Source organism: Bidens hawaiensis, unplaced genomic scaffold (assembly GCF_021521415.1).
Source record: "Bidens hawaiensis isolate Kalapana, Puna unplaced genomic scaffold, B.hawaiensis_p1.1 tig00025189_1, whole genome shotgun sequence".
NCBI classification, from domain to species: domain Eukaryota; kingdom Viridiplantae; phylum Streptophyta; class Magnoliopsida; order Asterales; family Asteraceae; genus Bidens; species Bidens hawaiensis.
The window spans coordinates 155491-171020 of record NW_027494011.1 but is presented as its reverse complement, the minus strand read 5'-3'; the positions used below and the strand labels follow the sequence as shown (position 1 = coordinate 171020).

The following is a 15530-nucleotide window of genomic DNA, read 5'->3' as shown; positions in this document are numbered from 1 at the left end:
CACCGCCTGCCGCTGCCTGTCCGCCGCCTGTCCGCCGCCTGCCACCGCGGACCGCCACTGTCCATACACTACCACCGCTGCCGTTGCCGTCGTGCACCACCACCGTTGGTCGTTGATCTCGTTGTGTCACCTAGCTCGATTTGTTAGCCTTTGGTGTCTCAACCGGTTATTTTTTAACCGAGGTAAACTTAAATATATTGTTAATTTATAATTATATATTTAATGTTTTTGACTCGTACTCGTATTGTCTGTAACCGGATCCTGTCGGGTTTTGTTTTTGGTGCTGATTAACATATATTTTCTGCTGCGTATATTAATTAATGTAATTAATTATTATTTGTCACGTTTATTGAACCGGATTTAATAAACGAAATTTTAACTGATCACTACTGAAACCCAACCGATAGTACTGTTTATATACCGAACAACTGGTTGTATGCTGCTAGTTACATCACAGTTGGACGTACTGTACGCGTTGAAAATGTAAGAAAATGCAAGTCCATATTCGAAGGCTTTGTATAACGTGAAGTTACCTAAAAGTAAATTAATCAAATCATTACACATATGTTATTATATATATATATATAATTATATAATTATATATATATATGATCACATTAGTTATATTGAGTACACAATGTTAAAAATACATCAAATTCTAAACACATAGTAAATTACACATGAATGCTAATCACTTACTAAAGATATAAATTTTTTTTTCTAACACCCTTTTCTTATATATAACTTGATAACCTGGCCGTCGCTTGTGATGTTGATATCATAGGACACACGGAATAAAACTCCGGTGTTGTGTATGGTCCTTGAAATAGGCTCTTGAATATCACTTTGTATGCTGCTTCAGTTAAGTGTATTCCGTCCCAACTAACATATGTATCTGGTTCATCACACAAAATCGTAGATACATTTCCACACGTCGCCGAAGCATTGAAATTATACGGACCTTCGCTTCCACAACACGCCTTCAAAGCCCCGTTAGTGAATCCTGCAAGAAGATGGTATTTCAAAGCTAGATTTTGGGTGTATACATTATTTCAAGTTTATAATATGTTACATACCATATTCATCTAAAGAAATGTAAATTTGCATGGCAGCATTGTAGTAGTCGGCGTATATGAGGTTGACATTAGGATTAAGCTCTCGAATTTGATTTAGTTTTGTTTGTAGCATTTTATTGTGATATTCACTAAACTGATTTAACTTGGTGAGACAACCGGTTATGGGATCATGCTCTCCATACACACCTGGCTCGCCTACTGTCAAATGCGAGGGAAAACATCCAATAGGAAAGTTTCCCGGAACAACTAGAGTTCGAGCCCCCATCTCGATCAACTCCTGTAATATTTGAACCATTGAAAATTACAACTGCGAAGGGGCGGCGGAGCTAGAGCTGTACATTAAGGGACCATAATTTGGTTTACCTCTAAGGAAACATCAACTTTATGTGACATGATTTTAGGTGGTGATATAGATGAGACCATAATTTGGTTTACCTCTAAGGAAACATCAACTTTATGTGACATGATTTTAGGTGGTGATATCTCACATTAAGTGTGACATGATTTTAGATGGTGATTAATATGACATGATTTTAGGTGGTGATAAATATATCTCGCATTAAGTGTTATTTAAATAGCTTCTTACATTGACAGCCGAGATGATGGTATCAATAACAAGCGGAACATATGGTTGGATCTCATCAATGTGCTTTCCTAAAGATAATGGAATATTGTAATCGTTACCACCAATTTCACCCATGAGTATCAAAGAATTACCAATGAAGTTTCGACAGTCTGCAACAATTATAATCCATCAATATTTGTATTTATGGGAACTTAGTAAGAAAATCTTAAATGTGAACTAGTAAACATAACCTACATCAACCCAATGTTGTAAAAGTCGTTAGGCGGTCCTAGACGGTCGACTAGGGAGTTGTGAGTACTCGGGAGTAGTCGGGGATTACTCGGAAAATACCTAAAGAATACTCGACCGAGGCAGGGAGTACTCGATTTAGACGGGAAGTAATCAGGGAGTACTCGGCCGCCTACTCGAGAGTTTTACAACATTGCATCAACCTACATCAACATTAATAAATTATTTGAAAACTTTTTCATTAAAAAATGTGTTGAAAAAAAAATATTTATTGAAACAGTGTTGTTAAAATAATATATACTAAAATAATAATGATTTTTCTATAATTATTTTCTTCCATTATAATCAAATATAGTTTTTTTCTTGCTTTTAAACAACTCATTACAATATTTTTCCTTTTATTTTTTAACCATCCAGTTATAACTTATAACTATTACATTTCACTTTATTATTAATACATAAAAAATTAAAAACATGTGCATTACACAAATTTAATAAATGCTTTTTAAATAACTCAAAGTTTAACATTAATGCAGCAAACACACGTACAGCATAGGAATCGAAAGAAATTAAGGGTCTGTTTAAATTATTGTTCACTAGATTTTATCCCCCGTATTACAGGGGTTGTTTTATATTATTCGTTTTTAATATTTATATATGTATATCTGGATTTTAATTTTATTTATTGTAAAAAAGTTAATAATTAATATACTTGAGGTTTGATAATAAAATGGTTTCAGAAATAAATGATATGTTATAATCCGGTTTAAAAGCTATCTGGGTTTGATGATACCCATTACCCGTTTATTTTCTTTATTATAAAATTGTTTCTTAATTATAAATAATATCTTTTGTTTTTAAATAAAAAGGATATTAATTTTTAGTATATGCCTATTTTATAGGATTTTCATATCAAATATTACAACCCGTTTAAAAACTATATCGGATTTGGTGACCCATGACCCGCTTATGTTTTTTACTATAAAATTGTTTATTAATTATAAATAATATCTTTTTCTTTTTAAATTAGATATTAAATTTTAGTATATCCCTATTTTATAGGATTTTCATATCAAATAATTGGTAAGATTAATTTTAATTTATTGAGATGTTATAACCCGTTTAAGAGCTATCTGGTTTTGATAAGACCCATACCTATGAATTTGGGTTTAATCAATGAGAGACCTCCATCTAAAAATCTAACAATCTGGTGGCTTCCACAAAAGAAGAAAGCGACCACATCGCGACACATGAGATTTTAGGGTTTTCGTTTATATATATTATTAGATTTTAACTCTTAACATGTACGCATTTAAGATCATAACTCACAAGTGTAATCTATTTATCCAAAAATAAGTCAAACGAGTTGTAATAATAATAATAATAATAATAATAATAATAATAATAATAATAATAATCTTAAATCTTTATTATACATAAATGAAACCTTTAAAAGCTCTCTGGTTGCTCCACATCTCCTCTCAAGCCAGATTGCTTTATTTGTAAATTGAGCATTCTCATGCATTTGACCTGAATTCACGGGTATGGTCTTATAACCAAACTCAGATAGCCCTTAAGTATGTTATAACCAATGTCGTAAAAGTAGGTACAAAGCCGAGTACTCCCCGAGTACTCGCTACAAGAAATGTCGCCGAGGCGAGTTTCTTTAACTTCACCTAATTATTAAGAATCGATCAAAGGTGATCAACCATAGCCAGAATCGCATCTAATCGGTGAACTTGGGCTGATTTTGACTTTAAAAAATAAAATAAAATACAATTCGTATTTCTATAATATTAAAGAACAATTTTTTTTCATTAATGACTAGCAATTTTTTAAAAATATTATTATATTCACATATTTTGTTATAAATATTATTAAGTTTATTATATTTCACATATATATAATATCCAAAAAATAATTTTCTCTATATCTATCATGTCCGAGTACTCCGAGTACACCCAACTCCTAGCTGGCCGATTAGGGTTCGCCTAGCGACTTTTGCAACCTTGGTTATAACATCTCATTATGCAAAAATTAATCTCACCAAATATTTGATATGAAAATCTTATAAAATAAGGATACACCGAATATTATATCCTTTTTTTTTTCAAAGGATACTATTTATAACTAAGAAACAATTTTATAGTGAAAAAATACGCGGGCTATGAGTCTCACCAAACCCAGATAACTTTTAAACGAGTTATAATATCTCATTTATTTGTGAAACCCTTTTATCATCAATCCCTAAATATATTAAAATTAAAACCCAAAAAATATATAAATATTAGAAACCCCGTAATACGAGGATAAAAGCTAGTAATAATAATAAACTAAATTGTAACATCTCAAAGTTTCTAATTATAAAAATAATGTTGTATTATTAATATTGTCACCTTTATTTTATACAATATTATGAACTAGTTCTTAAATGGGTTTATTAGATTTTATGTATTAAAGTTTATGGACTAAACAATTTAAACAAAGTATCAAGAGGGGTGCTAGTGTAAACATTCAAAGAAAGGAAGAGAGCCAGAAATAGGATAAGATTTTTTTCCCGAATACTCGTATATGTACCCTTACTCGTTCTATATGTACTCGTACCTGTACCTGTACCTGTACCTGTACTTGTACCCGTACCTGTCTATTCAGTACGGATACATGTATCCAGATTTATTGATTTTATGTACGGATACTTTCGGGCATAGGTACGAGTACATGTATAGGTAGCACAAGTATTCGGTACCCATTAGGAATATGTAGGGGTTTTTATTGTGATATCCAAAACTCATAACTCTAACCGTGTTTTTATTGAGATATCCTCAAGGCTTCAAGCAAGCTTTTCAAAACCATTGATAATCAAAATATTAAGGGGGTGTTTGGGATTGCTTTTAATATGAGTGGGAAAATTTAATGAGTTACATTTTTGTAACTTATTAACTTAATGAGAAGTCATATGGAGGTAAAATATGGAATCCCAAACACCCCCTAAGTACAAACAGTTCTAGTCAAACCAATCAAATCCTAGTTCTCTTCTTCTTCTTCCAATTAACAACTAGTAACAGTCACCATGAATGAATATTATATTATGGTTGATTTGTGTCATTTTTAATTTTTGTATTATGTTTTGGTTGTGGTGTTACGGTTTTGGTATTGGTATTATAGATAATAGATTGCGATACTGTACTAATATCGATACCAAGTTTAGTGAAGACTTTCTTAAAAGAAGAAAAAAGAGGCACCAAAGCGAGTATCATACTTAAAGTACCCAGATTTACTGATTTTCGGTATGGGTACTTTCGTATACATGTACGAATATGGTACCGATCTCATCCCTAGTCAGAAACACTTATTTCACCATCTTTATTTCCTTCTCTTCCAAAAAAATCTTAGACAGTGAAAGCTAGAGAGAGAGAGAAATTGGGTTTGAACTTTTGAGCTCGATTTCGAGATTTGAGCACATCATCCGAGATCATCGTGTAAAGAATCGTATTTCGTGAAGATCGACAGGTGGAATCATCAACAAAAACCTTAAGCACCATCAATTTGTTCAGAAGTGTGTTAGGCCCAAGTAAAGGCAAGAAACTATTTTAAAGTTCTTTTTTTGTTTTTTTTGTTAAGATCTATGTATGGAAACTTTAGGGTAGCGTTTGGTATACAGGAATGATAGTGGGAATGTAATGATTCATTTACATGGGAATGGAAAAAGTGGTGTTTGGTTGCTTAATGGAATGGAATCATTCATTACACATGGAATCTCATTCCATCAAAACCATTCATTCTCACCTCTCTTCTATTTTTTCATTCCATTCCCCCTTCATCATACTTTCTCAACAATACCACCACCTAACAACGACCACCACCACTACCATTGCTGTCACCACCACCTGACCGCCACCATCGTCGTTGCCACCACCTCCGTCACCGCCACTGCCGCCGCCACCACCGTCGTCGCAGCCCTACCATCGCCATCACTACTAATGCTACCACCGCCACCCCACCACAACCACCGCTCACCACCACCATCGCCACCGACACCACCATTTTCGTCGCCGGAGCTACCACCAACATCGCCATTGCAAGTTTTTTTTTTGTAAAAAAAATATTTTTAGAGGAGTGTTTTTATTATTTGTATTCCATTCCTACAATTTTTTTGTATACCAAACAAAATAAAGTAATAATTCATTTCGTTCCCATAAGTTAACCAAACAAGACAAAAGAATGGTAATGATCCATTTCATTCTCTTGTCCATTCCATTCCTTCTCCTATTCCATTCCCCCTTCATTCCATTACCTCTAACCAAACATACCCTAAGGGTTTTGTAGCAAGTTTGTAGCATTGTTTTTTAACGTTTTGTAGCAAGTTTGTAGCAATGTTTTTTAACATTTTGTAGCAAGTTTGTAGCAATGTTTCAGAAGATTTTTCAGCAAGTTTGTAGCAAAATTTTTTAAGGTTTTGTGGCAATTTTGTAGCAAGTATAATTAACACTGTGCCAATTTTGTCATAATTGAAATTTTAGCTTTTGTCATTATTGATTAATTAGTTTTGTTAATGTTATTATTAATAAGAATAATTTAAACCATTTTTAATAAAACAGTGACAAACTTGTCGTTAACTTGCAGGAAAAATTATTGTGGCAAAATTGTCGCACCATTAGCGACAACTAACAATTGTCGTAAATCTGCAGCAAAAGTTGTAGCAAATTTGCCGGAAACTTGATTTGCCACGGCTTTTTTTTCCTCAAACGTATTTTGTCGGAAGATTGTGGGTATAGGCTATTTGCCACAAGTTTGCTACAAAAATTGCTGTCGCAAATTATTCTGTTTTCTAGTAGTGTTGATAATCAAACCCTATAGATCGATAAACTAACAATCTTGATTTAAAGCAGGCATCGGAATGTCAATTATAGTAATATCATAATTGAGTTTTAGGGTTTCTCAAGGATAACAATATTTTTCGCTTTCAACAGGAGTCTTCGATAAATTTCGCTTAGATATTAGTTTTTGCATATACTATCAGCACTTAGACATAGTCATCCCCTAGACATATGGTTCTTGTTAAGCCGAAAATATCTACGGCTATTTTTGGCACTTATATCATAATTATTTTGTGAATATTTGTTAGTTTATGTTTGATTGTCTTTCCAAAGTATTCTCCTGATTTCACTCATCAGTTTGTATATTTATAGTTTGTACAATATTCAATGAAATCAAGGAATTATGTTATTTTACATGGTATCATACCCCACGGCCTGATCTCGATCACGCCTCCATCCTTCCTTCACTCTTTTCCAGCCACTTTCTCACCATCATGGAAGACGAATCTGATCCCAAACCACAGCCCCTTCACCCCGTTTACACCGTCACGAACATCCAACACAAGGTTCCTCCTCTTGATGGTACCGAAGTCACATACCCTACATGGGTCAAACTTTTCAAGCTTCATGCCATCGGGTACGATGTGCTAAACCACATCGACGGTTCGCCGGCACCCGAGAAAACGTCGACTGATTATTCTTCTTGGAAGAAAATTGATGCGGTTGTTTTACAGTGGATTTATGGAACTCTCAAACACGACCTGCTAGTTCGTGTTCTTGAAGACGAGTCAACAGCATATGAAGCCTGGGAATGAGTCAAGACTTTGTTCCTGAATAACAAAGGTCCGTGAGCCGCGGCATTACAACATGAACTCACCAACTTGACCCTCTCCGCCATGCCGGATCGTGAAGCTTACTGTCAGCGTATCCGTGAACTCTCTGATCAACTCACCGCGGTCGATTGTCCGATTAACAACACCCAACGAATCCTTTACCTGGTTCGCGGACTACCCCGTGAATACGATGCAGCTGCCTCAATACTTAATCAATTTCTTCCCCCATGGGAAGAAGCCATTGAACGATTACAATCCGAGGCTCGTCGGATCGCGGCTCGTGACACACTTTCTCCTACCCCCATGGTAGCCGCCACTGTCACATCACACCAAGATTCTAACAATCGGCGTGACAATAACCCTCCTCGTGACAATACCAGTCGACGGGGCAACCCACCCCGTGACAGTCACCCTCGTCGCGATTCCTGTCGTGAAAATAGCCGCCGTGATAATAGTCGGTTCAACAATTATCGTGGTCAAAATCAGTCTCAAGCCAGAGGATACCCAGCTCAACAATCTCAACCTGCACACTTTTGGGCTCATCCTCAAACTTATGGGCCTCTACTTGCTTATGGGCCATATTGGGCTCCACCTTCATGTCCCTTTCCCACTCAATCTTGGACTTAGCCATGGAATTACCAAAATCCAAGGCCCAACAAAAACCAATCAGCCCAATCACCACAATCCTCAGCACAGGCTCACTTAACCGAAACCGACCCTCTCGAACCGACTCAGTTGGCGGATGCTATTCATGCTCTATCCGTGAATCCAGGTGGTGATCAGTGGCACATGGACACAGGTGCATCTTCTCATGTTACTTATGACCAAGGTAAACTTAATGCATTTTCCTCACATTCACCAATATCATCAATATTTATAGGAAATGGCAATCGAATTCTAGTTTTAGGATCGGGAACCTCCACCATTCCTACATCCTCAAAATCATTACACCTAAAATCAGTCCTTTACAACCCGACCTTTATTAAAAATCTTATTTCTGTTCGTAAGTTCAATATTGATAATTGGACTTCCATTCAGTTTGACCCTTTTGGATTTTCTGTGAAGGATTTCAAGGATGGCACGATCCTGAGTCGTCACAACAGTACGAGTGATCTTTACCCGCTCACATCAAATGCTTCCGCCACCGCTTGTCTTGCTTCAACTCAAGATTCTCCATATTGGCACAATCGTCTTGGACACCCGGGTCAACCAGTTATGGAGTTTCTCCGTTCGAAGAATTTTATTTCTTGTAATAAAATAAACTCATCATTTGTTTGTCACTCTTGTCAATTGTCGAAACATAAACGTTTGCCTTTTTCTGATTCTACCAATTGCACTTTTTTACCTTTTTCTATTTTACATTGTGACTTGTGGACCTCTCCGATAGTGAGTCATGCAAGTTATAAATATTATTTGGTTTTGGTAGATGATTTCACTCAATACACATGGGTTTATCCATTAAAATTTAAATCTGAGACGTTCACTAAATTTACTCATTTTCATCAATTCGTCTCAACCCAATTTCACCTACCGGTTAAATCTTTTCAATGCGATATGGGGGGTGAATTTGACAACACTAATTTTAAGAACTTTGCCACCCAACATGGTATGCAACTTTGCTTTTCGTGTCCACACACTTCACAACAAAATGGGAAATCCGAGCGCATGATTCGGCGCCTAAACGAGATTATGTTCGCTCTTCTTACTCATGCCTCTCTTCCCTCCTCGTTCTGGGTCGAAGCACTCCACACGGCTTCATATCTTCACAACATTCTTCCCACAAAATTACATAACAACCAAACCCCCACATCTCTCCTATACTTACGCCAGCCGTCTTATGACCACCTTCGCGTGTTCGGTTACTTATGCTACCCAAACCTCTCTCCCACTCGCCCTCACAAACTTGCTCCAAGATCTGCACCATGTGTATTTCTTGGCTACCCGGCCAACTACCGTGGATACCGGTGCTTAGACATTTCCACGGGAAAAACCATTTTTTCCCGCCACGTCACTTTTGACGAAACTAACTTCCCTTTCGCCACTCCCTCTCAACCTCCCCCGTCACATTCTTTCCTAGACCCCTCACCCATATTATTTTCCCCATTCACGTCTTTCCCCACTGTTAACACGCCCCTCCACCAACTAAATCCTTTTGCCAATGCAAATTCACCCACAAATGGTCCTTCCATCCCTCCACTACAAACTCACGACACATTCCCTAATAACCAACCACCTCCTAATACCCCACCATCTCTCCCTTCTCAATCCTCACACCCTCTAAATTACAAAGACCCCAACCCGCCCCCACATCCACCCACCACATCCAATCACTCCATGCGCACTCGATCACAATCTGGAATTTTTAATCCCCGCCAACCTGTGTCGCTTAACACACAAACTTCCCCACCCACTCCGTCTATATCTCCGTTACCCAAATCACATCTTACCGCTCTTACTGATCCCAACTGGAAGGTTGCCATGACTAACGAATATGAAGCTCTATTGGAAAATAACACTTGGGAACTTGTACCGGGACCCACCGATGCACCAATTATTCGTTGCATGTGGTTGTTTAAACATAAATTTAACGCCGATGGAACTTTGGAATGGCATAAAGCTAGGCTTGTCGTCAATGGCAAAAGTCAAACCGTGGGTCTTGACTGTGATGAGACATTTAGCCCCGTCGTTAAACCCACTACGATTCGTACGGTACTAAGTTTAGCGGTATCCAAGGCGTGGCCCATCCATCAATTGGATGTTAAAAATGCTTTCTTGCATGGGCATTTGAAAGAAATGGTATACATGTTTCAACCACCGGGGTTTTCCTCCGACACGCACCCTAACTTTGTTTGCAAACTTAATAAGTCTCTATATGGCTTAAAGCAAGCCCGCGTGCGTGGTATCAACGATTTGCAGGTTTTCTCTCAACATGTGGATTCAAAAGTAGTGTTTGCGACACCTCGCTATTTATTTATCAAAAGGGTGACCAAATGGCTTACTTACTCTTATACGTGGATGATATTATACTCACCACATCTAGTGACACACTACTCCACAAAATAATCACATCATTATCCGCGGAATTCAAGATGACCGACCTCGGTAAATTACATCATTTCCTCGGTATCACCGTCGAACAACAGAAAACGGGTTTGTTTTTATCTCAGTCAATATACGCGGCCGACATTTTATCAAGTGCCAACATGTCAACATGTAAACCTGCTAGCACTACAGTCGAAATTGGGTCTAAATTGAGTGCTACTCATGGTGTGTTTTTTACCGATGGTTCTTTATATCGGAGCCTTGCCGGTGCACTACAATATCTAACGATTACCCGGCCGGACATCTCATATACAGTTCAACAAGTTTGTCTCTTCATGCATGCCCCGCGCGAGCCACACTTTCAACTTTTGAAACGGATCCTTCGCTACATTAAAGGTACATTATCGCATAGCCTCCTCATAACACCCTCCCCATCCACTAAACTGACAGCCTATTCGAATGCCGATTGGGGTGGGTGTCCCTACTCCCGCAGGTCAACCTCCGGTTACTGTGTGTATATGGGTGAAAACTTAATTTCTTGGTCCTCGAAACGTCAGCCTACAATCTCTCGGTCTAGAGCCGAAGCTGAGTATCGAGGAGTCGCCAACACCGTAGCCGAGATAAGTTGGATTCGTAATCTCTTACTTGAACTTCATGTCCCAGTTAGACATGCCACCATCGTTTACTGTGATAACATTTCAGCAATCTATTTATCCGCCAACCCTGTGAACCATCAACGGACCAAACATGTAGAACTTGACATACACTTTGTAGAGAAAAGGTTCGCCTCGGCACTCTTAAAGTTCTACACGTTCCAGCTGATTACCAATATGCGGATATCTTCACCAAAGGACTACCTAAACATTTATTCCAACGATTTCGTTCCAGTTTATGCCTCCGCTCTTCTACGGCTCAAACTGTGGGGGACTATTAAGCCGAAAATATCTATGGCTATTTTTGGCACTTATATCATAATTATTTTGTGAATATTTGTTAGTTTATGTTTGATTGTCTTTCCAAAGTATTCTCCTGATTTCACTCGTCAGTTTGTATATTTATAGTTTGTACAATATTCAATGAAATCAAGGAATTATGTTATTTTACAGTTTTTGCGTTTGCAGAGTTTTTGACTTTTTGCAAAAGCTATGCAAAAACTACAATAAATAAGCGATAACTTGGTCATATATAGCAAAAGATAGTGTTACGCGAAAACTTGAGCCGAATACAATACCTATAGAAGTTTTCGCCTTTAGTTTGGGTATTGACACGTAGACCTTCTACAGAAAGATAAAAGTTGTGCTATTTGGACCAATTTTATCCGACTAGCGCCTAGAGCCTTAGATCAGTCAAAATCGAGACACCTGGGATCCGATAAGCACCTAGGCGCCGATTAATCGACCACCTAGGTTAGTTTTTGCAACACTAGTCAATGAATGGTTGTACAACTTATGTGATGAGAGTGGTGAGGATCGCTAAGGGGTGAACGAACCCTAGGTATATATAATTTATGTTCTGAGCAATGACAATGATACGTAACGACTAACTCTAACATGCAGCATGTTATGTTTCGTGGTGAGCAATGTCGGGCGATGCGGCCATACCCAAAGTAGTTAGCACATAAAACTCATCACGATATTGTTTTAACGTTTTTAAAGCTTGAAAATCACATCATCAAGAAGCAACCGACCATACCTGAAGTAGTGTTGCCACAAATAAAAGGCAATGACTGTTTAAACCATTCTAACTGAACCCTTAAACATCCAGTTCTGTTAAACACAACACTTCCATACCATTGTTCTTCAACAAAGGCTGAATTCATTGCTGTAGTACCCGCGACCGCGTAGTTAACTCCTTGTCTCAGTGCCGCCACACCACTCCTCCCCTTGATGTTCAAATACGGTGGCATCAACCGAAACCCAAGACTATCCGCTACATTCAAAAACAAACTTATTTACACGACTTAAACAACTCAATTTAAGCAAAATGTTTAGACATATATGTATGCTATGTAGTAATATACCTACATATGATTTAGAGATTCATACACATAATTCACGCATGGGTCGTAGGTTCTGTAAATAAACAAATTTTAATGATTTTTTATAGAATGTTAAAAAGATATGAGTAAACGTTATTTCAATTACTTTCTTATATTTTAAAATTGAAAAAAAAAAAAGTGATTTGGTTTGTTTGGAAAAAAACTTCGTCGTCATATATTAGAAGTGTAAATAAAATAAAAACAAACATACTGTATAACTTTGTGCAATACCAACTTGAAGGACCTGATGATTAATACGAAAAATATAAGGGTGGTAAAGAAGATCTTAAATGACGGTTATGATGGAGATCTAATGTTGAGGAACCAATGCTGTTTTCCTAGTGCCTAAGTTATTTATTTATAGAATTTGTTATAATTAGAATTAGAAGTTGTTTATGTTTCCTAATTCGAGTATGTCTTGTTTTCTAAGTTTTATGTAGCTTAATAATAAGTTGTAATTTATTTGTTTCGTAGTATTACGTTCTTGTTTATTATTAATAAAAAGAATCGTATAAGTTTTATGCAATATCAGGTTCGGTGTTTAGATTCACTAGATCGAATAAGTTCAACACATACTTTCTCGTAATGAAAAATTATATAAATTCAATTTTGTTATATTAAAGTTTATGTAGACATAAACTCTTAGAGATTCTCAATTTATCTCACATCCCAATCTATATAATTACACTAAAAATTACTGTATTTCTCTCCATGTTCAATTAGATATTATTTTTTTATATATGTTTATCGTTATCTTTTCTATCTTCTCCATCCACAACCACTTTCAACAAATACTAAAAAATAAATGAGGGCAAACAAAGTTTCCCTAAATTTATTAAAAAAAATCACCATCTTTTCTTATATCTCCACTAACAACCTCATCCTATAATTTGCAAAATCCCCCCGCAAATTTTAAGACGTTGTGTTAAGGATGCTCTAGTTTTTCAAAGTTTGGCACCTCGCTTAATCAGCAATAGGAAAACAACTATTGAGTACTTTTCAGTTTAAGAAACATTTAATTTTCTTTAATAATAGAGCATGAAGTTCAAAAAAAAAATTAAAACTCATCGGTACGTACTCTCTCCTAGGGGCGTGCCAACCTCCGTTCGGGTCGGTTAGCACACTCCACCAAAACCAAAACCAGCGGATCAGTTATGGGAATGGACAAAAAAAAATCAAATATCGATTATCAAGCTTGGTTATGCTCGGTTTTTGTTATTTTAGTTAATTGTCAAGTGCTTTCTTTTTTGCTTAATTTCAAAAGCAAATACCATAAAAAGCCAATATACTTTCTGTTTTTTCTCCTCTTTTTTTTTCTTTTTTTTTTTATAAAAGTTCCCCCAACAATATTTGCACGTTAATGTTACTTTACATGGTAAATTTGAAGAAAGTTGTGAAAAAAAATCACTTTTTCACAACCCACAACATTGAAAAACTAATACCACAGTGTAAAAGTAGTCAAATATATTCTTTTTCTTTTCAACTGTATTTCCACACCTCATAAAAATATTGTAGCCACAATAAATTATGTTTTGAGGTTGTGACAATTTTGAATACCAAACCACTGGTGGGTCTAGAGCCTCAAAAAAATTGGTAAAGGGGTTTTTTATTTTTTTAAGAAGTAACATAATTATATATGCTAGTTTTTACAGTATTTGTCCTTGTTTCAATTAAAAATGGTTCGGTTATGATATTCTAAGCCTGTTTATGCATGTTACAAGCTAAAATATGTATATTCTAGCTAAGGTTTGCATAGAAATACATTGAAAAAACACGGAAATATGCATGATTTGGTTTCGGTTAAATTGATTAACCAAGGGGGCTAAACCCGATGACTCATTATAGAGCTTCACTTAACCATAGCCAAGTAGTTCGGTCAGATTTTGGTTAACTTCGAATAACTTTAATGGGCTTGTGGTTACGGTTCAGTTAATAATCACCCCTATTCTCACTTATGATCCATGAGTGAAGTGGTCATCGGTGATCTATCAGTGAACTAATTTGTTCACGACCGGATTCCCCATATGATACATAGTGTCTTTATGCATCCAAGCATTTAGTATCCATAAGGTTAGTACCCAAACTGTTTCAAGCCAACAAAATATACTAAAACACGAACATAAGAGTTTTCACATAGACCAATAAAGTTACCTAGAAAATCGATGATGAGACGGCCATTGGAGCAACGACCAGTGGACTGCCCGATGAAATTTTGGCCGTAAGGTGGACGGTCACATGAAAAATATTGGTTGGTTGCTAAAGCCAGATATTTTCGGTTGCCAGTGTCAGCAATGGAGTCACCGAAACGGATGATGGATGAATAGCATGCATTAGCATTATGCAGCCTACCACTCCATAACACCATCAAGAAACATGCAAATAATCTGGATATTGAACAAGTCCCCATTGTTGTATTTTATTAGCTAGATTTTATTTGTTACAAATTGTTAACTTATGCTACATTATATAAACAAAGGAGAATATTATTATATTATATGTTATATAACTAACAAGTACCATGAGAACACTTGCCGAAAGAGTAATTAAAGACAATTTTATTATATTTAATGGTTGGTGACTAATTAAAGACAATTTTATAAAATATTAAACACTAATAACGTGAATTATGTGGCACCAAAACTTTTAGAATATATAAACAAATAATAATAATCAAATTATTATTTTAGTCACCAGGCATGAATCATATGGAAGATGTCGCATGTACGTGTGTTTTAAAACCATAAATAGCAATCATTGTAACACATTATTCCAGAGGATACTTTATTGATCGACAACAATCTTGTATTTAGCTTCCGCATCTTTTAAGTTTGGAGAGTCTTGATGTTCCATTTTAATCAAACTATATTGTTTTAGTCGTGCTCACACTATTTTTAAAGTTTGGGTTGGGCG

General features: G+C 36.2%; 1 protein-coding gene across 1 annotated transcript; it reads right to left on the bottom strand.

The window, feature by feature from the left end:
- Window positions 1-734: 734 nt before the first annotated feature.
- On the bottom strand, window positions 735-15027 carry LOC143571071 (GDSL esterase/lipase At1g31550-like). Its single transcript, XM_077056586.1, has 5 exons — window positions 14772-15027; window positions 12275-12511; window positions 1663-1811; window positions 1077-1353; window positions 735-1003 (listed from the first exon to the last, which is right to left on the bottom strand). The coding sequence occupies exons 1-5, from the start codon at window positions 15025-15027 to the stop codon at window positions 735-737; spliced, it is 1188 nt and encodes a 395-aa protein (XP_076912701.1).
- Window positions 15028-15530: the final 503 nt, after the last annotated feature.

Coding starts and splice junctions, on each gene's coding strand:
- LOC143571071 (XM_077056586.1), bottom strand. CDS start 15,027: ATGGGGACTTGTTCAATATCCAGATTATTTGCATGTTTCTTGATGGTG. Junction 1,812..12,274: donor TTGTGGCAACACTACTTCAG/GTATGGTCGGTT, acceptor TAATTGTTGCAG/ACTGTCGAAACTTCATTGGT. Junction 1,004..1,076: donor CATTTCTTTAGATGAATATG/GTATGTAACATA, acceptor ATCTTCTTGCAG/GATTCACTAACGGGGCTTTG.